This window comes from Poromitra crassiceps (assembly GCF_964638095.1).
Source record: "Poromitra crassiceps genome assembly, chromosome: 6".
In the NCBI taxonomy this organism is placed as follows: Eukaryota; Metazoa; Chordata; class Actinopteri; order Beryciformes; family Melamphaidae; genus Poromitra; species Poromitra crassiceps.
Window position 1 is genome coordinate 24,874,411 of NC_139627.1, and position 21,394 is coordinate 24,895,804.

Genomic DNA, 21,394 nt, shown 5'->3' on the forward strand with positions numbered 1-21,394 from the left:
TCACTCCTATATCACCACCTGCTCTCCCTGCAGGGCTTGAAATTAACTTTTTTGAACTTTTTTACGAGTGGGTTAATTTAAGCATAAGTATCAGTAAGTGGCCCAGGATTCTCAAAGCCTGTGTTGAGGGTCATACGAACAAAAATGCACTCTTGAAGCTAAAAAAAATCCAAAACCAACAAGTTAATTATTTAAATTTTTACTTCAATGTAGAACAGTCATTTCTTACACATGAGATTACTTTTAGCCTTTTAGTCATAAAGATTATTGGCCAGAATGGCATGAACATTTGGACACTTATTCAGCAGGTATCTTACATGTTGCGTTCAGGTGCACTGTTTTTTTGTTTTTTGTTTTTTTCAATTCCAGCGCGGGCCACACAGGTGGCGACCGCAAGTTGCCCAGGTCTGGACTAATACTAGCCGCAAAACGCGACTATTTCACTCGAGTACCTCTCCCATCATAGTCGCGCTCGCCCGACCCCTTTATCGAGGGAAAGTTGCACATTTAGCGATCTACAAGCTTCAAACATGCACCAATCACTAATATAAACTACGCACCTTGTTGCCACGGATGTTGTCGAGCAGGCCGCGCTGAGGCCGCGCTTTGTTAACTCGTATTTTAAGAAAGTTTGGGTTATTTGTGTGTCCGGAAACATTATTTTCCCTTCTCCAACGACTCTTCTTCTTTTTTGCTGCTCACCGGTTCAACTGCTCAACTGCGCCACCGCATCATGGGCACACAAAATAAGGACACAACACTGGCAAACCCCATACTTGACACATGATGTAATACCCCATGATGCGGTGGCGCAGTTGAGCAGTTGAACCGGTGAGCAGCAAAAAAGAAGAAGAGTCGTTGGAGAAGGGAAAATAATGTTTCCGGACACACAAATAACCCAAACTTTCTTAAAATACGAGTTAACAAAGCGCGGCCTCAGCGCGGCCTGCTCGACAACATCCGTGGCAACAAGGTGCGTAGTTTATATTAGTGATTGGTGCATGTTTGAAGCTTGTAGATCGCTAAATGTGCAACTTTCCCTCGATAAAGGGGTCGGGCGAGCGCGACTATGATGGGAGAGGTACTCGAGTGAAATAGTCGCGTTTTGCGGCTAGACTAATACCTGCGATGCATGCAGCCAAGTCGCAGACAGAGCTGCCTGTAGTCATTTGAGCCTACAGAGATGTATAGCCTATAGGCTACTGTAATATTGCCGAGTGACATATACAGATTAAAAAGAATTGTACCTAAGGTCGAACCCTGCGGAATGCTGCCTGCTACAACCAACAGGCTCGTCAATGCTTTTCGGCACTGGCCATAGGCTACAAGGCTAGGTCACGCTACAAGGCTAGGTCAAAACCTAGCATAGCCTATGGCATAGGCTATGCTAGGTTTTGACCTAGCCTTGTTCAAATACAGTGTTGTCACAAAGGAAATCGTTTAGCTGTTTAAAAGCACCCCCCCCCCCTAAAATCTTGCTAAGAAAGGGCAGGTTGGAGATTGGTCTGTAAACTGAGATACCCATTGTCTTTTTTGAGCAGTGGTTCGACACATTATAGGTCCAGTGCCTCCACGTTTGAAAATACTAAACTTCATGGTACACCAACAACTTGAAACTGATTTATCCAAGAGAACAATTTCACACAGATTTTGGCTGCAGTAAAAAAAAAAGGCAGAAATAATTGTTATGTGTAATAGGGATTAAACTCACTTTAAAGGCAGAAATAATTGTTATGTGTAATAGGGATTAAACTCACTTTTTCCCCGCTGACAAAGGCATCCTTCCATTAGAATAGGTTTGTACCGTATTTTAGTGTGTGGAAATGAAACACTATGAACAGCTATATATATCCCCGACCTGTGAGAGGCAGCAATGTGCCGCAAGGCATCCAGTCTGCCGGAAAGCGATAGAGGAGGAAGAAGCAGCAGTACGCAGCAGCGAGCCTGGTGACGCGAGGTTACGCAGCAGCTGACTTCCAGGATTGATGTAACTTGTCTTGGCGAAACAGAAACAGAGGCAGACAACAGCACTGCAGAACGATGCTTTGGTTTGAGGGCTCAATTCCTGCTGCCATCACCTCCGCTAAACAACAGAGCTTCATCTTTGTCGTTGTCATTACAGGTAGCGTTATTTGTGACGATTTATTTAGCGAGCTAACGTTAGTTAGCATGCTAGCAAGATAACGATAGCAAGGAGCTTGCTAGCAACGTAGTTAGCATTAACCGGATATCTGGTACGTAACCAGCTGTCAACGATCTGCAGATAGCTAGCTACATTACACAAACTGATCAATTTTACCCCTCGGAAGCAAATAGCACACCAACATAAACATGATATTATCGTCAATACGTAACGTAACGTTGTATTAGTGAAAATAAACGACAACGTCTTTGCTATTTGCGTTTAACGAGAGCATAGATTGATGGTTTTTGTCGCCCAGCTAAATAAACAGTTAACGCCATGTTATTAGCCCCAGGCAGCCAGTCACAGCCTTCTACCTGTCCGTGTTACCCTGGGTTGGCAGAGGCTCAGTCGACTAGCCTGTTTAGTCTGCTGTTAGGCTAACGTTAGCTGTAGCGAGCTGTCAAAATGTTTGGTCATTCACGCCTGCATAATTGCTACCAGTTGCAGTAACGCCACTATGACCTTTTACCCAGCAGTATACCTCGATGTACGAGTATGTCACTGCTGCAACCTTCTAGAAACTAACGCAATCCCACATTATGGCCAAGTGTGTGGGCGGTGGGGCATGACCAAATGACTCATCACTGTACATCCCCAGGTGAAGATGAACAGTCGGCACAGTTGATGTCCAGCTGGGAGGACGACACAGTCTCGGAAGCGGCACAGAATTGTGTGGCAATTAAAGTAGATGCCAAGAGGTATGGTTACACCGTGCATGAACTGCATTTCACTCTCCATGAGTTGGAACTATCCTGGGCGAGATCCTGAAGTTTGCTTAAGTGAGCACTATGCACTCACGAGTCACCAATGTCTCCCATTTAAGTAAAAATACTGAGAGCAGTTTGTTCATTGAGATGTCCCACAGTTTTATAGTACACTGAATATAATGTACAATTTGTTATGGTGTTCAGTGTTGGTTATTGCAGTACTATAAACTGCTGAAACATTCTCAGCCCTATCACTATCTTATCGCTATTTCTCATTTTTCCCCCACAACTTAACAGTCTTTACATGTCAGTGAAACCAGTGACTAATTTAATGCACTAAACAATTGACAGTAATGTGTGTGAAGTGGAATGTGACAGCCATATGACGTTGCAACATTTTCACACAGTGAGACATGCGTGCAGTTCTCCCAAATCTGTATCCTTTTCTGTGTACTGAATAATATTGACAATTTCTCCATGTGTTGATGTTTTTGCTTTGCTTATTGTCTTTTGAACTGCTTTTGTGTCTTGCGAAATGTGTCGTTATGTTTGTTATTACTTCTATTTTTTGGCAGTTTTCAGTTTCTCTAGGCTGTTTAAGTTTAAATTGGTGTTGGATGGTGTTGGCCCTGACGTACACTGACACTGGTGAAAGCCACAGATAGCAAGGCATTGTATAGTGCTATTTCAAGATGTCACACAACATACTGAATTAAATTGTCATTAACACGACTAGATAGCAATGCAGTCTTTTAATGCTTTGCTCGAGTATTAAAAATGTCACCATCTCATACACTTGTTGTCCCCCTGACTTTCTCTATTGAATGTAGTGACATACCCACATTTGTCGATGTTAAGAAAAGTGCTCATATTGACTCTTCAGCAGCAGCAGCTGCTCACATTTCAGCAGTCACACATCTTGTATTTGGTTAGTAAAAAGTTTGATCTCTAACCTTCTTGTTTAAATTTCCGACAATGTTAAATTGGGAGCTTGTCCCTTAACTTAACCCTGTGTGAAGACCCAGTGGTGTGCATACCGTCCAGCTTCTTTATTGGAGAGAATGGCATTCCACTTGAGGTCATCGCCGGCAGCGTGTCTGCTGAAGAACTCATGAAAAGAATCGATAAAGTCAAACAGGTAAGGACGTAAATAAGGGATTTTCAGTTTTGGGGACCAGATTCTTGGGCGATATCCATCCATTAATATCGATCGCGATGCTGTCCCGCCAAAATATTACGATATACTATGATGTTATTTGCGTTATTTCTTCTACATGACATCAATTGTCTAGGATATTATTACTAATAATGATAGTACGGTAGTAGTAATAATAATAATGATACTCTAGAAAATTGATCTCAATATTCCAGCAAAAACAATGGCTATTTGGTCTAATTTGCTAATTCCTGCCATTTCCAGGAAAATTGACAAATTTTCATTTTATTTTTACTATCCTACCATCTTCCTAGTAGATTATAGGTTTATACGTTTAAAGTTAGCACTGTTGTGATCTAAGCAACTTATGGTGCTGTGGCTGGGTGGGGTGGGTTATGGGCATCGATATTGAATACCACAGAAAATATTTTTTCTCAAAATATGTTATTGAATATCAGCCACAGCAGTAGTAGCTGTCAAGCATGCCCAGCACCTGGCCAAGACATTTGCATATACAAGTACACAGTGTCCCATCTGTTCTCACTACATCTCTCTCTTCTGGCAGATGCATGCTCAGCAGATCTGTGGCGGGGGGGTAATATCACCAGAGGCAGAGGTTCCGATGGAGGCTAGCCTGTCTGTCAGTGTACCCACAGAACCAGAGCCGGCCCCAGCGATGGCCCCCACCTCCCCACCGGAGCCCACTCCATCCCCACCAGCAGCCACAGAGGCTGCAGCAGCTCCAGGCACATCAAAAGGTCAGTGACCCCGGATCACACAAGCATCTACTGGACTTCTGCCGCATAGAGCTCAAAAGTCCGGAAGAGTATTTCCCATTCATATTCTCATTGATATTTTGATTATTAGCCATAATGTCGTAACCACCCAATGTAGACTTACCACAGGGCTTCCAGTGGTGGAAAGATGGTATATCTTCCTGTAGAAGCCACAAATCTGTAAGATGCCATCCTTTTTCTATTTTTAAATGTTTAAAAAAACGTGATCTGCCTACACTACCGACAATCCTAAGGTGTAACAACGACGTCTTTGATTGGTGGAGCTCGCTGTATGGTCATCACTGTGATTGGTGGCTGGCATTCATTTCTCTCTCTGGCTACTACGAATGTAGGTCATAACTTGCTGAGTAAAGTGTTAAAACCGCCACTGAATGACTGAAACTATTAACCACTATGGGTCACGCTGCTTTCAACGTTATGTATCGGCTTGAGATCAGTTTGCAGATTCGTTCACATTCATGCACAGAAATGCGTCTATCTACGATAGCATTAGCCATGGAGCTAATACCTGTAATGGCGCCAGTCAAGACCGCTGGTCCCGCCATCTGCAGCTCAGAGTGCTCTCCCATTGGCTGAAACTCTCTGTCAATCATCTGCTAATCTGATTGGCCAGAAATGCCAGGATGCATTATGGGATGAATAGATTCTTCACTCTTTAGAGTAGTTTATCTCATAATATATATATTTTTTCTTTTACCTTGTACTTTTTCTCTACATTTTTCGATGTTTTTTCAACTCTGAATCAAATGTTTTATTGTCACGATTCTGTAGCTGGACAGTTAGGATGGTTGCAGGCTTAAAACTCTTTAGATAAGGATTTTTCGAAATGTGATGAGAAAAATGAATGGGAAATACTCTTCCGGACCAGAAGGTGACGTCACAATGTCACGTGACTGTTGAGCTCTATACTTAGGCCTGGTTGAAATCGAACTTAGGAAAGTGTCGTGAACATAGGCAGGGAATGTGTTTCCCATGCTAGCTTGATTAGCACCGCGATTAGCTACTTCTTTCACTGAACACATGTCGAGACAACAACATTTGAGGATATTTGGAGCTATTTTATTTCCCCAGCGAACCAGTTATAGACACTGCAGAAAGGTAAGCAAACTAGAGAGTACAAGCAGAAACAGTCAAATAAGGCTGATATATCTGAATGTACAAACAGGGGAGTGTAGCATTTAGGCGGGGGCGCAGTTGGTCTGAACAAGGCTTAAGCCTGCTGGTTTACTGTGTTCTCCATAGAATGTGGATAGTCTGCTCAAAGACTGTTTTTCCATGTAGCTCTGTAATGCATAGCAATAGTTTTTGACGTGGAATGCATTTGAATCTGGTGATTTAATTGGGAACCACTCAGCTGAGTTGTTGGTTGATGGTATGCTATTCTATTCTTCTTCTGTGTGTCTAACCAGAGTCTGTCTCGAGGACAGCAGATGACATTTCAGGTGCCATAACCCCTGGAGAAGACAGGAGCGCGTCATCAGATGATGCCTCTCACGCCGCTTCTCAGTCCGAGGAACACCTGGGCGTTAAGGTGGAAAGGTAGCAACAAACACTCTGAACACACAACTACTAAAGCTCAGTGCACACAATATAAAAGTATTGCTTTATTGGATTTAACCTTAACCTGGCCCAGTGTAGGAAAAAACAAACATTAATATCTCAAAAACTATACGTATATTTTTGACATTCTAAGTGAGAGCAGAAATAGCTCAAGGGTCTGATGTATAATACATGTGTCATGTTAAAGTTGTGTGAACTGTCGAAGTTCTTAAAATGAAATGAATTTAGTAAAAAGCACAGCTTGCTATGGCTCATTTTCCACCACATAGTACTACATGCTCCAGACTAACCTTTTTCACCACTGTTCCGCAACCGTCCAGAATAACAATTTGAACCGTCCTGAAGTGAATGTAAACCATTCCAAAATCAAACTGTTGTTTCTTTTAGGGATGTTCATTTTGAAAAATTTCCATAATCGAAAATCGGGGAAAATTAACGATCAATTATCGATTATCGATAGGCTGTGCGGTCGAGCCTATGATACAAAAGCAGCAACATAATAGATCTGGGGTACATTGAGGGGAAAGTGATACTTTATAAAAAGAAATAGAGTCCGCACACTGCTTGACTTGCTCCCAGTCGATTTATTTTTGACGTTTCGGTCAACAAGGACCTTCTTCAGAAATGAAGCAGGAAATGACAGAGCACTCAAATTTATACAGTATGGGTTACACCCATCCACCAATTGGCAGAGGGGAAAAAAAAGGTGTCATGTGAGCACAATCAACCAGTAAGAGAATAGAGTGCATCTTGCTTCACACAAGTAAATAAATCAATTAACTCATTGAGTGCCAAGGACGGACATGTTCGTCATTTCAAATAGTAACGTAGAGTGCCAAGGACGGACATGTTCGTCAATTGCGTTTTTTGACGGTGGGGCGTCGATCAAAGCCTTCTGCCTCTGATGTACAAATATTATAGCTATTGGATGTGTCTAACCTATTTTACAGAACCCTTAGGTGGCGACAGTGCTCTCCACATAACAGAAAGGCAAGGAAAAAACAAAGAAGAAGTCGTTATGGAAACGGAAATCGCATCGCATCCGTATGCATCGATATGCTGAAGCACGTTACTGCAGCTGTGCCTGCAGCAGCCAATCTGCTCCCACAATTGAGCCGCTCCGTGTCGGTTGCGACAGCAAATCCGCACATCCACACCGTGGAGTTGTTATTATGCTCAACTGGAAGCATCGTTGCCGGTGACAAACACACGCGGAACGCTGTAAAAAAGCCTGGCTGTCCGCACCCTTCACTGTGCGCACAGCAAACTCAGCAGAGAGCCACCACAGACAGGAGGAGGAGTGTGCAGTTGAGGCGAGGCGAGGCGGGGCGGGGCGGGGCGGGGGGGGGGGGGGGGGGGGGGGGCACGCACGCAGAGCAGCACGCAACACCCAGACAGACCCAGGCAGCAGGACAGGATTGACAAACGCAAGCCAGAATATCCGATGCCCACCAGCAGCAAATCAAAACCAGCAAGAAGCTGCAACCAGCAGCGCACGCAGGGGCCAGCGCTGCTGGTTGTAGCTAAAAATATTATTCTGCCAAACAAAATTCCCTGGCCTAAACTGTTTTATTGAAGGAAATTATTTTTGAGGTGTGACTACATTAGAAAAGATTAGCTTCAGAGTCAGTGATGTGCTTGAAATGATTAATTTCACAAAAGGCCAATTATCTCAGCTTCTAGAAAAAAATTGCTATTTTTGGATGAATCAAGCTATCTTCTCCGGCTCATAACTAAAGAACGGAAAATGGGATCAATAAACTTTTTTTTGCAGATGATAGAATAGAGTCTCATCGTTCTTTGTGCGTGTTCAGTGTTTACATAGTAATATCACACAATATTCTGTGGGCCTCGAGAAATCACTGAAAACGCTCTGAAACTCTGGCACTGGGAGCGTCCGTTCTCCAAAAGTGGCTGGCACTCAATGAGTTAAGTATACAAACCCAAGACAAACAATTAAGAAAATGCACTTTTTTTTTAAAGTGATACTTTATGACATTAGTATTTGAGAACCGTTTGCTGGGACCAAAAATGTATTTTCTTTTTGATCATGTTTCTTTTAACCCCCCCCCCCCCCCCCCCCCATTTCAGAGCCTGTAATTCTTTACTTTTACTTGAGTAAACAAGTTGAATCCGTACCTTTACTTTTACCAGTCTTTTTTTACACAAGTAACTGTACTTTAATAACTAACTACTATAACTACTTTACTGACTGTGGTTATTGGATGTAGTGTACTGTGTACATTCACATAGTTATAATTTTATAACGAAACGTGACCAGAGGAAACGATTCATTCTTGACCCAATTAATGAACGAATTTTTGAACACTTATTTTCTTGACTTTCTTAGAAACAGGAAAGAACACGTCATTCACAAGCAATCAATATTACCACTTAAAATTATATTTTGTGTATGAGATGTGTAACTTGCAATATCGAGAATAAACAGTGATTATTGTTAACAGCCTTGGCCACTAGACTTGAACACTAGACAGCCAGCATGTTGTGTCAGAGAGAGAGAGGGAGAGAGAGAGATTGATTAAATGTCTCTCAGTGATATGGAAGTCATCGTCGTCACAGACAGCATGTTGTGTTAGAGAGAGGAAGAGATTGATTGAATGTCTCTCAGTGATATGAAACTCATCGTCGTCACACAGAGAGATTGATTGAATGTCTCACAGTGATATGGAAGTCATCGTCGTCACACGACTGAATGGCCCTCTGAAAGGTCATGGTCGTTTGACTGTCCATGCCCGTCAGAGACAAGAGAGTGTAGTTTTGTTCCTTGTCCACCGGTGGCAGAAAGTCTCCTGTGGCATAACGATCCTAATGGACAAAAAGACAAAAGTTTATAAGGATAGAAAGTAGGGCTGCACAATATATCGTTTCAGCATCGTCATCGCAATGTGCACATGCGCAATAGTCACATCGCAGAGCATGCAATGTCAAGTAAGGTAAATTAACTGATAACATACAGTAATACACGCCCTCTCTGGGACGTTCTAAGCTCTTTTCCTACTAACTATAGTACTTTTACTCACTTAGGATCCTGCAACTCACCCTGTCTGTGGCTAAAAACACACTCACTTCCTACTACGTCAACCGCGCACGTTACCCACTAGGCTTAAGTGAGCAAGGCTTGATAGACCTATTCAAGACTTTTGGTGAAAATTCCTGTATTTTTTCATATCGCAATATATATCGCAGAATAAAAAAATATTGCAATGTCAGTTTTTCCCAATATCGTGCAGCCCTAATAGAAAGCCTGGCTAATAGCCTGTGTGTTATGTGTGTGTTAGCCTTTGAGTATAATGGGAAAATGTAAACCCTATGCTGGCATACATTTAGACTATAATATTCAAAGTATGCTGGGAACATAAACTAACTGTTGCACCTCTCTATCTAGTAGGCCGGGATAGGACAATACATTGAAATTCAATATATCACAATACAAGAAAGTGACAGGAAGTATCATGGGGCAGAAACATTTATTGTGATTAGAGCCCAACCCATACTGGATTTTTGGTCCCGCTGCCGATACAGAAATTAGGGAGTAAGATCGATCGATCTATCTATCTAGGCCAATATTCTTTATATACGTACATAAATAAACACATTTTTTTGCAATGATCCCTCAAATATCAAACACTTAGACATGTTACAAAGATATGTAATGGAGGCAGGATATTTAAGTTTAATAAACTTTATTGTCCAAAATAAGGTTCAAAACTATTGATAAGTATCAATACAAAAAATGTGAAAAGGATACAATACTCATTTGCAACAGTATTAATACCAGCAGTGCTTTGTCTTAATGAAAAATCAAACATACTACCGATTTTTTTCCTTCCTACCATTAGTGGGTATCTGTTGCTCCAACAAGCTAAAAGTGTTCTGATAGGCTGATGACTAGAGCAGGGTTAATCTGCTGTGTAGGTTTGTCCGTTTTATGCCTCTTGATGTGTTGTGATCCCCCCCCCCCCTCATGTGATCAAAAATTGCATATGAAATATATTGGCGCAACATATAGCGATAATAATATCGATACCAATATCAGCCAAAAGATATATCAGTTGGGCTCAAATTGTGATATTGGTTCCATTTTAGTCTGCTGTAATAATCACAAATGAAACAACTTGCCCATCACAATTTCACAAGTTCTCCATCAAAATTACATTATTTACACTTTGTAATGACATTTTGAAATTGTCATTTACATTTTAGCAAGCCAATGCCATTGCATTGAACTTTTTTTAAATTTTATTTTTACTTTTATTTATTTTGTGATCTTATCGAATCATGAACCTCATATCGCATATCTTATAATGAGATAAGCATGTCTTCCCATCCCTACTATCTAGTAATGGCTTACCGTGAAGTATCTTCCCCTGGGTCCGACTCCTCCGATGACGATATCTGACCCCTGCATGCCTCCGTTTGGACTGAAGCCAAAAGGGCTCATTATACTCGAGCAAGCTCCGTGGGGTGGAGCTCCGCGAGTCACCGTGCGGACCTCGAGCTGGGGCAGATGCTTTTATACTCAGAAGTGATCAGCATGTATTGTACAATGGTAATAGTGAGAACAGCCCGTGAAAAAGTTGCAATTAAACGCTATTATGTGCAGTACTGAGTGCGCTTTCACTCTCAAGCGACCGCACATCAGCACATGAATGAATCACCAAACTTGTTTTTACTGAAAGCCGTTTCAGTTCTCAGCCCTGATAGCCTACTCTGTGCTGCTTTTAATCTCTCTCAATCATGCTCTCAACACAACACATTTACTTGGTGAAATGACTAAAAACTAACAGTTGCAAATCAAAGTTTAGCCTACCACATGGGTCAAGAAATGTGGTGAAAACACAGCCCAGTGTTCAGGGCTCAGTGGCTTGAAAGCGGCCATGTTTGGAGAGAAGCCGTGCGGAGGTGGCGCTGTGAGAAAAATCTTCAGGTACATGGTGGGCGCCCTACTGAGGTAGCGCCCAACCACGCCCAACAAATTTACGTCATTTGACACGCCCGGCCCTCGCTCCACCCCCGCGCCTTTCATGGCATGGTGAGCATAAAGCAGCTTTAAGCCCACCCAGCCAGTCGTGTTAACACACAGGGTGAAGGTAATGGTTCCCTGGACCTTGTTGAAGCCCCATTTCAGGCACACCAGTCTGTCTGGGTCCAGATACACCATAAAGGGCATGACCGAGTCATCAGCTGCTCCTGCTCGCCAGGCCAGGAGCAGGGAGAGGCAAGGAAGCAGAGCATGCATACTGACCCCACGCATACACGTAACCCCCGAGATCCTAAAACTGGCTTTACAGGACAACCAAACACACTGACGTACACCTGCACAGTTAGATTAGATTGGATTAGATTAGATTAGATTAGATTAGAGTACTATTGATAGGCAAGAAGACAGGTCACATCCCCATACTCTCTGGCTCTGAACCCAACTCAGTACAGTACATCATCCCAAAAGTTCAATGTCAGTCTTCAACCCCAGAATAAGGAAATGGCAGCTTTCTAGTTAATGCTGTAGAAGTCTATCTTTCCCTTTTTCTCTCTTTCTCCATACCATTGGTCTCAAGTAACTGTTAGCAGGTGGCCTGCGGAACGATATCTTCTGTCATTGGGCTCCTCCCTGCCGGTACCAGCCTGTTCCGCAGGTTCTTTTCCATTGATAGACAAATAAGACCAGTGCTGGACTCTCGACGCATGTCACATGACATGTGATATGAGGAGGTGAAGACAGGGAATTTTTCAAGTCCTGCATTCAAAAGTTGGCTTAAAGCAGGACTAAACCCCCCAGATTTCTTGCAAAACTGTATTCTGCTTGATTTGAAAACTCTGCAGGCAAGATGGCCGCCTATACTCCCTCCTTTAGCTGGCAGAATTCCTCCCCCATAAAGTAACATATCTTGGCCAATAAGTATGTAACATACAAAATAAAACAACCCGTAATATCTTAATTTGATGTAGAATGCAGAGGACATGTAACTGTTTAGTTAAACTTGCATTCCAGGAATATTGTGCTCTAAAGATAACTTTAGTGGCTCGAGACTGTTTCGTCCTGAAACCCATTCGCTTTGCGCCAGAATACAATTCGGGCGTGGTTTTGGCGTAACCTATGTGGGATTCGAAATAACGCATCCGAGATAGAAAACGTTATGAATATAGCCACGTTATAAACAACAAACTAACGCTGGTGATCCGTTTGGAAACAGTGTTACTCGAAATTGTTAAAAGTTAGATCAATTTGGTCATTCAGTAGCGTTTTACTGCCATATAACATAACTAACTAGCGGCTAATATTAGCCACAGTAGGCATTACCCATGGATGCATTGGTCTTAAAGGGCTCGCACTGCGTGAACTACAGTAATAATCAATGGGGGAATTTTTTTTTCTTCACATGAGTGGGGTGCGTGCTAACCCCACCGTGACATCACGATGTACCAAATATCCCATTCATTTGAGGGCACAAAAAAAAGCAGTGTTCAACCCATAGAGGGAACTTATGCTGCTGAAAATGATACAAATGGTACAATGGTAACAGTTTGGTCTCAAATGTGGAAATTTTGACCAGAATTCTTCACACACCACCCCCAAAGTCATATTGGTTAAAAACGGGAAAAAAGGGTTTTGGGGTTTAGTCCTGCTTTAAGTAAAATTGTTGGCAGTAAAATGTAGGCTAGTGAAGTATGAGAAGTGAAAGTCATCATTCAGTCAGAGTGTTAGTAAATTAGGCTATTGAAGCATTAGCCTGTAAGAACTGTTTTGTCAGTCTAACTGCTCCATATAGGCCTATTGCTGGAGTTTAAACTAACTAACAATGCATCATATTTTCCGAGCTTATCATGTTTTGCATGTAAAACCTTATTCTGCAAAGTAACTAGTAACTCCATAGTGGAGGAAAAAGTACAAGATTTCCCCCTGAACTGTATTGTCAGAAACGTAGAGATATCTGCCGTTTCCCTGCTGAGCTGCTCCACTACACGCTAAAGCAGAGCGAGTGGTCAGCTGGTCAGCCCTCTCACTTGGAGCATTTGGAAGTACCCCAGGCTGCAGCTACACAGCTCATACTCGTCTTGGTTCAAACCTGTCGCACTGAACTGTTTCCTACTGGCTCTCCCAGGTTGGAGGTTAAAGGTCAAACAGCATTTAGTGATAACCTTGCGAGGCAGCTGGATTCCCGCTAGATCATGAGATCACGATCACATGACAAATCCATCTCGCCACGCTCCAATGTATTGGTTTGAATCTGAACCACCGGTGGTTCACACCAATCAGCGTCCAGAGGCAGCTACGGGCGGGCTTTAGTGTGACGCCAGTGAGAAGCCAGCCCGTGATGGACGTGATAGAGAGATGGTTCATCCAATTGGCCTGTCCTTGGAAACGGTTTCCCGAGGGACTCGTTATGGATGGCTATGTGAAAACAAACCATCTGACAGCGTTGGGTTAATTTATTGATGTATTAAAGCAAAACTGCTCGTGCGGCGGCTCTCAGGGAGGAATTAGCTTGTTTCCTTTACCGTAGTTGAAAGTAACTGGGGAAATTTCCAGCTGAGGACTGCTGTTGTAATGATTGATCAATGCTCCGACAATGGCAAACAAGGTACGTTAGGTTTGGCAACTTTTCTGGGATGTTTTATCGTCAAGCAGTTTTTGCTGTCTCCTATTCATTTTTATGGCATGCCCAAAGGCCGAGCAGTCTAGAACAGGGCTTGTCTGTCTCTCTCCACAAAGGTAGACCAATCACAGCTCACGCTGCTACGTGGATGATGTGATGAAACAGAAACTTAACAGTGTCTGATGTATCACACCGGAGTATCAAACAGCACTGAAGTTAAAGGGGCTATATGCAATTTTCAGCCCACTAGAAATGTTAATATCTTCACAACAAATAACCATGCCCCCTAAAAAACAATATCTTAGTTTAATGTAGGTGCTACGAGCTGGTGTTAGAGTTTCCAGCCTGGGCGGCAGCGAGTCTCAAAGGACACTGCATACCACATTTAAATGTGATTTTAACAGTGTTTTCTTTGCAGGACCAAAAAAATGATGGGGGTGTGTCATCCTTATTTGCGTTTTCTTCAGGTTGACAAAGAAACTGGAGGAGAGACGAGATCAGAAGAAGAAAGGGGAGGAAGAGGTGAGGAACATTTTCCTCTTCACTGTATGGATGCAAGCAGCTGCTGAACTGCATTGTTTAACTTATTTAGATCTTTAAAATGCAACAGCCACCACACCACTTGACCTTAACAAATAGACCCTTCTCATGGGGGCCATTTTGTGTCGAAAAGGCAGCGTGTAAACAGGTGCAAGCAAAACACTAATGAGGGTTTCCAAATTCCAATAATGGAAGTTTGAAACCCTCATTCATTAGTGTTTTGCTTGCACCTGTGTTTACCCTGCCTTTTTTTACGCAAAATGGCCCCCGTGAGAAGGGTCTATTGCTTTTAAAGAGTGAAAAGTAACCTGTGATCTACATGCAATGACATTACAGAAGTCTGATTGCACTTTTCATACCTTATAGTTCCTGATCAGATATGGGGGGGTATTTTCTTTCTTTTAAAGTAGCAATTTGATATTTAAAATTGTATTTGAGGAAACAATGGTAATTGGGTATAATTTGTTAATTCCTGAGCAAATTACTGGCTGGACGGGATATTTAGTATCACAGAAAATATTGCAATATTCAATATTATCTCATATGTGTGTGTGTGTGTATATATGTATGTATATGTATATGTATATATATATATATATATATATATATATATATATATATATATATATATATATATATATATATATATATATATATATAATGTGTGTGAGTGTATGTATGTGTGTAGGCAATGTCACCCAAAAGCAACTAAATAATCGGATGGCTAAATTTAATTATCCCAGAAAAAATACATTCCGGATTTAAATTGTCAGTGTGTGATCAGTAATGTGTAATGGATTACATAATGAAAGTAACCTTGCCACCCCTGCTCCTGGCCATCCTGTGTCTGGGCTGTGATTCAGGGTGAGATCCAGAAGGAGGTGGACCGGAGGAAGCTGGGGAAGGACATGGTGGACTTCAAGCGGAAACAGGAGGATGACAAGACCAAGAGGCTCCTGGAGGAGAGAAACAGGGAGAAGGCCGAGGAGAAGGCTGCCAGGGACCGCGTCAAACAGCAGATCGCCTTGGTAACCACACACACTCTCCCTCTCTATCCCCATTGGGGATGTACTGTATGTCAAGAAAGCTTGGGACACCAAATTCCACAGTGTTGAACACTAGAGGGTTTTAGCTCGGTGAGCCCAGCTGTACTCCCCGTTTTCACCAAGACAGTGGGCCGGTTTGGAGCCAAATCCAAAGTGAATCCAAAGTCTGACTGAAACCTAAACAAAGTGTAGATGTTAGGGCTGACTCTCCAAAAAATCGACGCTTCGAAGCTGGGGGCGAGGAGTCACATTGCACATTTAAATTTATACACAACCAGAGTGCTGCCCTTCTAACAAACACACAGAGGTGAAGTAGCAGCACCCTCTTGTGGTTGGGATGAGAAATGCAGGCTGAGGTTCTCCGCAAGAGAGAGATCCCTTCCCCTCTTTGTTGAAGTTGTGATGAAACAGCAGCTTGCTGGTCGTTGGAAGGATGATGTTTTTTTTCTCTGTGTCTCACAGGACCGAGCCGACAGAGCAGCGCGCTACGCCAAGAACCAGGAAGAGGTGCAGGCCGCCAAGCAGGCCGCACTGCAGGCCCGGCAGGCAGAGCAGGAGGCCAGGAAGGAGGCCTTATCCAGGGAGAGGAGGTATGGAGCACCTGGAGACATACAGTTTGGATGGATGGGCCATACTGCTAAATGCACAGCGCTTTCCCTTTATCCATACAGCACAGCAAGAGTCTATAGCCACTCACCAAAACATGAAATAATCTGCTGTAATAATCTGCTATAACGTTCCCCCAAAACATTTCTCATCCTCAAGTGTGTGAATCGAAACTGCGCTATACCAAGCAGTAAGTGGACCCAAATCTAATATTTCATCCAGCCTATGTAGGGCATAGGCTAGGTAGGGCTTCATAGTTCATTTGTAACATTTGACGGCCTCTGTTGTTGGACAGGTTTTGTGGCACACTTTTGGTCTGAATGCAATTTGAGTGGCCTTTCCACACTGCCAAGAAAACTGTTGTCCGTGAAGAGTTTCCTGTGTTGAATTGTCTGCTTGGCTACCTGTGTGTGTTTGTGTCTTGTCTGTGTATCCCAGTGCCATAGCGAGAATACAGTTCCGCCTCCCAGACGGCTCATCCTTCAGCAACCAGTTCCCCTCAGAGAGCAGACTGCAGGACGCTCGGCAATTTGCTGTTCAGGTCAGCCTCTTTCTAGGGATGCACCGATATGAAAATTCTGGCCGATGCCGATAACCGATATTAACATTGCTGTTATGGCCGATAACCGATATTTACCGATGTCGATATGATCTGTATAAAACCACATTTTTATGATCATCACATTTTGTACATACTGAAAAACACATGTTAACACTGAATTTGAAAAAGTTATGCATTTCTTTATTTGCAAAGCCTTTGGAAAAGCCCATAAATCATAGATTTACTGCATTATTTCATATCAATGTGAAGAATTTGGCTGATAATGATAACCGATATTAATATTGCAACATCTGACCGATACCGATATGACCTATATGTAAAAAATTGACTAACATCGGCCGATACCGATATGATTGCCGATATATCGTGCATCCCTACCTCTTTCTCAAAGTCAGACGTCACCCGAAATGGTTTACACACATTTTGGAGACACCCTACCATCATCACTGGAGAAAAGTGTAATGTGTGTTTCGCTTCAAGTTCCTGCTGAAATGGTATTGTGCAATTGGACACTTAGATGTTTGTGAGAAGCAGTGGTGACAGTGTTTGAATTTTGCCACCTTTCTGTTTTATGTCTGGAAATGCCTTGAATGTTGATGCACTGATGGAGTGATTAGGATAGGATAGACTTTATGTCTGCACCAGTAGCGCCTGCATTACATTACTGGCTTTCCTCGGGAAGCTAAGCATGTCTGGCTGTGGTTATACCTTTGATGGGAGACTGGTGTTGGAGGACCAATATGAGGGGCTCTTCCCTCTGGTCTCATGATTAATCTCCCCAATGCCCCAGGGCAGAGACAGGTATTCTGTCCTATGAGTGAGTGAGCACCGTCCTTTGGATGAGGTGTTAAACCGAGGTCCGACTCTGAGGTTATTAAATATTCCATCTGCACTCTTCGCAAGAGTAGGGGTGTAACCCCGGAGCCAGGGGCAGTTTTAGGATCAGACCTTACACCATTGACATTACTTATGTACTCTTTCAGGAAGTGGGAAACCGCTACGGTAACTTCTCCCTGGCCACCATGTTCCCTCGGAGGGAGTTCACCAGCGAGGACCTGAGCAAGACCCTACTGGAGCTGGAGCTGGCTCCCAGTGCCTCCATAGTGCTTCTGCCTGTGAGTTGATGGACAGCTCCTCCAGTTGTTTCCCACAGCTTAGTTCTCTTAGTTCCTCTCTGCCAACTGTCGACTGCTGCCATATTTACATGTAGACCATTAGGCTGTAGTATATTGTTATTAACATTTAGACCATTACAGTCTATTATATTTCCATCTAGAAGATTATGGTGTCGTATATTCCCATGTAGACCATTACGGTGTAGCATGTTTCCATGTAGACCATTACTGTTGGAGAAAAATTTCCATGGGCATTTCCTATTCAATAAGCTAATAATTGCATACGCATAATTATGCTATAAGTTAACATGACATGACATCTCACACATTATGACATGACATCTCACACATATAGATTCACCCCAGTGGCATTGAGGACTTCTCTCTTTTGCTGAGACCTTGGGCAGTGCATCGTGTCCAATAACAACTGATAACAGTTTCCCTGTCAGACTCAAGTGGAAGCACACACATTTCCAAAGTTCATCCCCCTCCTCTCTGCTTTTCCTCCTTACAGTATAAAGCATATGTTAAACTGTCAGTCATTTGCTGAATATTTGGACTGTGTACATTGATCAGATGGTACATTGAGATTCAGTCCTCTGACAAATACATATTGCCAGAGAATGTTTAACAATTGGCGTCACGAACAGGATCACTGCCCAAGGTCTCAGCAAAAGAGAGAAGTCCTCAATGCCACTGGGGTGAATCTATATGTGTGAGATGTCATGTCATGTTAACTTATAGCATAATTATGCGTATGCAATTATTAGCTTATTGAATAGGAAATGCCCATGGAACTTATATTTTTCTCCAACAATTACGGTGTTGTATATTTCCATGTAGACCATTACAGTGTAGCATATTTCCATGGAGACCATTACGGTGTAATGTAGCATGTTTCCATGTAGACCATTACGGTGTAGCATATTTCTATGTAGACATTACAGTGTCGTATATTTCTATGTAGACCATTATGGTGTCTATTTCCATGTAGACCATTACGGTGTAGCATTTTTCCATGTAGACCATTACAGTGTCGTATATTTCTATGTAAACCATTACAGTGTCGTATATTTCTATGTAGACCATTAGGGTGTAGTATATTATTGGTATTAACAGTCCTCCACCCCCACCATAACAGTCGGGACGGCCTGCCAACACAGTCATCCAGTCGTCTGGAGAGGGGGTCTGGGCCATACTGGGTACCATCCTCTACCCGCTGCTGGCCGTATGGAGGTTCCTCAGCAGCTTCCTGTTCGCCAGCCCCCCGCCCCCCGGAGCAGCATCCAGAGGCCCCGCCCAGCGACCCAACTCTTACCCCAACTCAACATCAGCATCCTCTGATGAACCAAAGAGGTGAGGGACAAGAGTTACTCAACACTAAATCCAGTCCAAAGACATGCAGGTCAAATGAATTGCAGACTCTAAATTGCCCATAGGGATGAGTGTGTCTGTGTGTAGTATGGTATATCATGTATACTAGTATCTACAGTGTGATCTATGTATATGATTTAGTATACATACATCATGTAGGGCAGTGGTCCCCAACCACTGTGCCGCGAACCAGTACCGGGCCGCGAGCCTGGTCCACACACACACACAAAAAAGACGGAGCTCCGCAAACCGGGAGCGCACTCCGCACACGGTCGAGGTGTTCATACTTGGAGCGCTGCTCAGAGAGAGAATGGAGAGAGTATTAAACAGGTCCGCTGTGCAAAAAAGGTTGGGGACCCCTGATGTAGGGTGTGTGTGTGTGCATACATAACATACATATACATACAGTATGTGTGTGTTTTAGGGATGTGCGATGTTGGATTTTTCTTTTTGCTGATATTCTCCAACTCTTTTGTCCGATTGCCAATAACCGCACATTTTCCCCCCACCTAATTTCAGAGAATGTCAATTCTCTCCATTACTGTAAGTGATGGCCCACTGGCAGAGACAGACATAAATACAATGCTTTTCAAAATGTACACACTAACTGGACAAAATAAGAAAGCTACTTCAACTTAGGTTATGTAAAACATGCTATAATTTTATTTATATAAAGATGCAGGCAACTATGCTATATACCACCAATACCCAGAGTCAGACTTCTCTCATATAATCATTTGTTTTGTCTCCCTTTTCACGGTTTTGCTCGTTCTCTCGCTCAGAGAAACCCTTCGCAAGCGCACTCTGGAAAAGCGGCCAGAGGACTTCAAAAAAGACGGCAAAATCTACCGGCTCCGGACCCAAGAGGACAGCGAGGACGACAACAACACCTGGAATGGCAACTCCACCCAGCAGATGTAGTGCAGTAATGGCAGTCCTCTCTATCCTATCCTTCCTCACTCACTCTTTCCTGTCCCTCCTCCCGCTCCCCCTTTCTCTATCCTATCCCTCATCTCCCCCCCCCCCCCCCCCCCCCCCCCCCCACCCATCGCTCTCTGACACGGTGTGAGGTGTTCCAGTCTGCACAGGATTGTGCTGAGTTTAGGGCTATGTTTTTGTTTTCTGTCTCTCTCTTGTCCAAGCCTATGCTCCTGCTCTTCGCCTGCATGGGTAGATGATACTAACCAACATAACCTCCTTTGGGCTTGAACTCATGGTCTCCTTTGTATTGATTCTTCTTGATTCTTTGGCCAGGGGTTCACTCCACTTTCCTGAAGCAGTTTGTATATTGGAAATGAGGGAGTTTCAAGAAGCTTTGATGGCCAGCTTTACTTTACAGAGGAAAGAATACAAAGTGTGTGTGTTATTTAATTGCAGTAACCCCAGATGTATAATATGATCTTTAATGATTAATGAAACTGTATGAGGGCACTGGCCGAGGGGTGGGGGTCTGTGTAGCTGTTGGCTTTCTACTACATAGGCTGCCTTGGCAGTAGAAATGTTTCTACTAGTTGAAAATGGGAAACCACTGTACTGCTCTCATCTAATAATGAGAATAAAAGCAACATGTTTTTCAGTAAACCTCACTTGAGTTGTCTTCTTGTATTAGAACACTGAAATACACTCTAACTCTAACCACTAGGTGGCAGTGAGTACAAGATGGTGGTCAAATTTGATAGAAACATGAGCGAGAAGAGAGAGCAGAACAAACAGGTTAACGGGCTGGGTGATATGGTTGAAATTAATATCACGGTAATCATAAGGGACATTCCGATACCAATGTACTGTATATCACAATATGGTTCATGTAAGCAAAGTAATGTTTAGTAATCAGTTATATCTATTATAATTACCTGACAATTGTCTTATTACCACAATATGATATGAAGACTACAAACCATAGTACTATGACATCACTGATAATGTCACAATCTATATGACATCAGTGGGTATGACATCAGTCACCACTGGCCCACTCGATGCTTGTGGGGCATGACATCAGTCACATCACTCGATGATTGTGGGGCAAGACATCAGTTTTCATGCTCAGTTGATGGATTGTTTACTAACCACTCAGAAATTATGACAATGACATCATCGCTCTGGCCAAATCGACGCTTGGGGTCA

The 21,394-nt window shown here is 42.9% G+C and overlaps 2 protein-coding genes across 2 annotated transcripts; one reads left to right on the forward strand and one right to left on the reverse strand.

Moving 5' to 3' along the window:
• The first annotated feature begins 1,969 nt into the window (after positions 1–1,969).
• ubxn4 (UBX domain protein 4) lies at positions 1,970–20,842 on the forward strand. The gene is made up of 13 exons (XM_083639507.1): positions 1,970–2,122; positions 2,784–2,883; positions 3,300–3,328; positions 3,912–4,030; positions 4,614–4,806; positions 6,255–6,384; positions 14,492–14,546; positions 15,428–15,592; positions 16,073–16,200; positions 16,655–16,757; positions 17,762–17,893; positions 19,035–19,249; positions 20,050–20,842. The coding sequence occupies exons 1-13, from the start codon at positions 2,041–2,043 to the stop codon at positions 20,186–20,188; spliced, it is 1,590 nt and encodes a 529-aa protein (XP_083495633.1). The 5' UTR covers positions 1,970–2,040; the 3' UTR covers positions 20,189–20,842.
• LOC310778722 (DBH-like monooxygenase protein 2 homolog) lies at positions 9,055–11,665 on the reverse strand (the record flags this gene model as incomplete). The annotated part of the gene is made up of 3 exons (XM_083639189.1): positions 9,055–9,231; positions 10,778–10,871; positions 11,427–11,665. The coding sequence occupies 3 exons, from the start codon at positions 11,663–11,665 to the stop codon at positions 9,055–9,057; spliced, it is 510 nt and encodes a 169-aa protein (XP_083495315.1).
• Positions 20,843–21,394: the final 552 nt, after the last annotated feature.

Coding starts and splice junctions, on each gene's coding strand:
- ubxn4 (XM_083639507.1), top strand. CDS start 2,041: ATGCTTTGGTTTGAGGGCTCAATTCCTGCTGCCATCACCTCCGCTAAA. Junction 3,329..3,911: donor CGTGCAGTTCTCCCAAATCT/GTATCCTTTTCT, acceptor CCCTGTGTGAAG/ACCCAGTGGTGTGCATACCG. Junction 4,807..6,254: donor AGCTCCAGGCACATCAAAAG/GTCAGTGACCCC, acceptor GTGTCTAACCAG/AGTCTGTCTCGAGGACAGCA.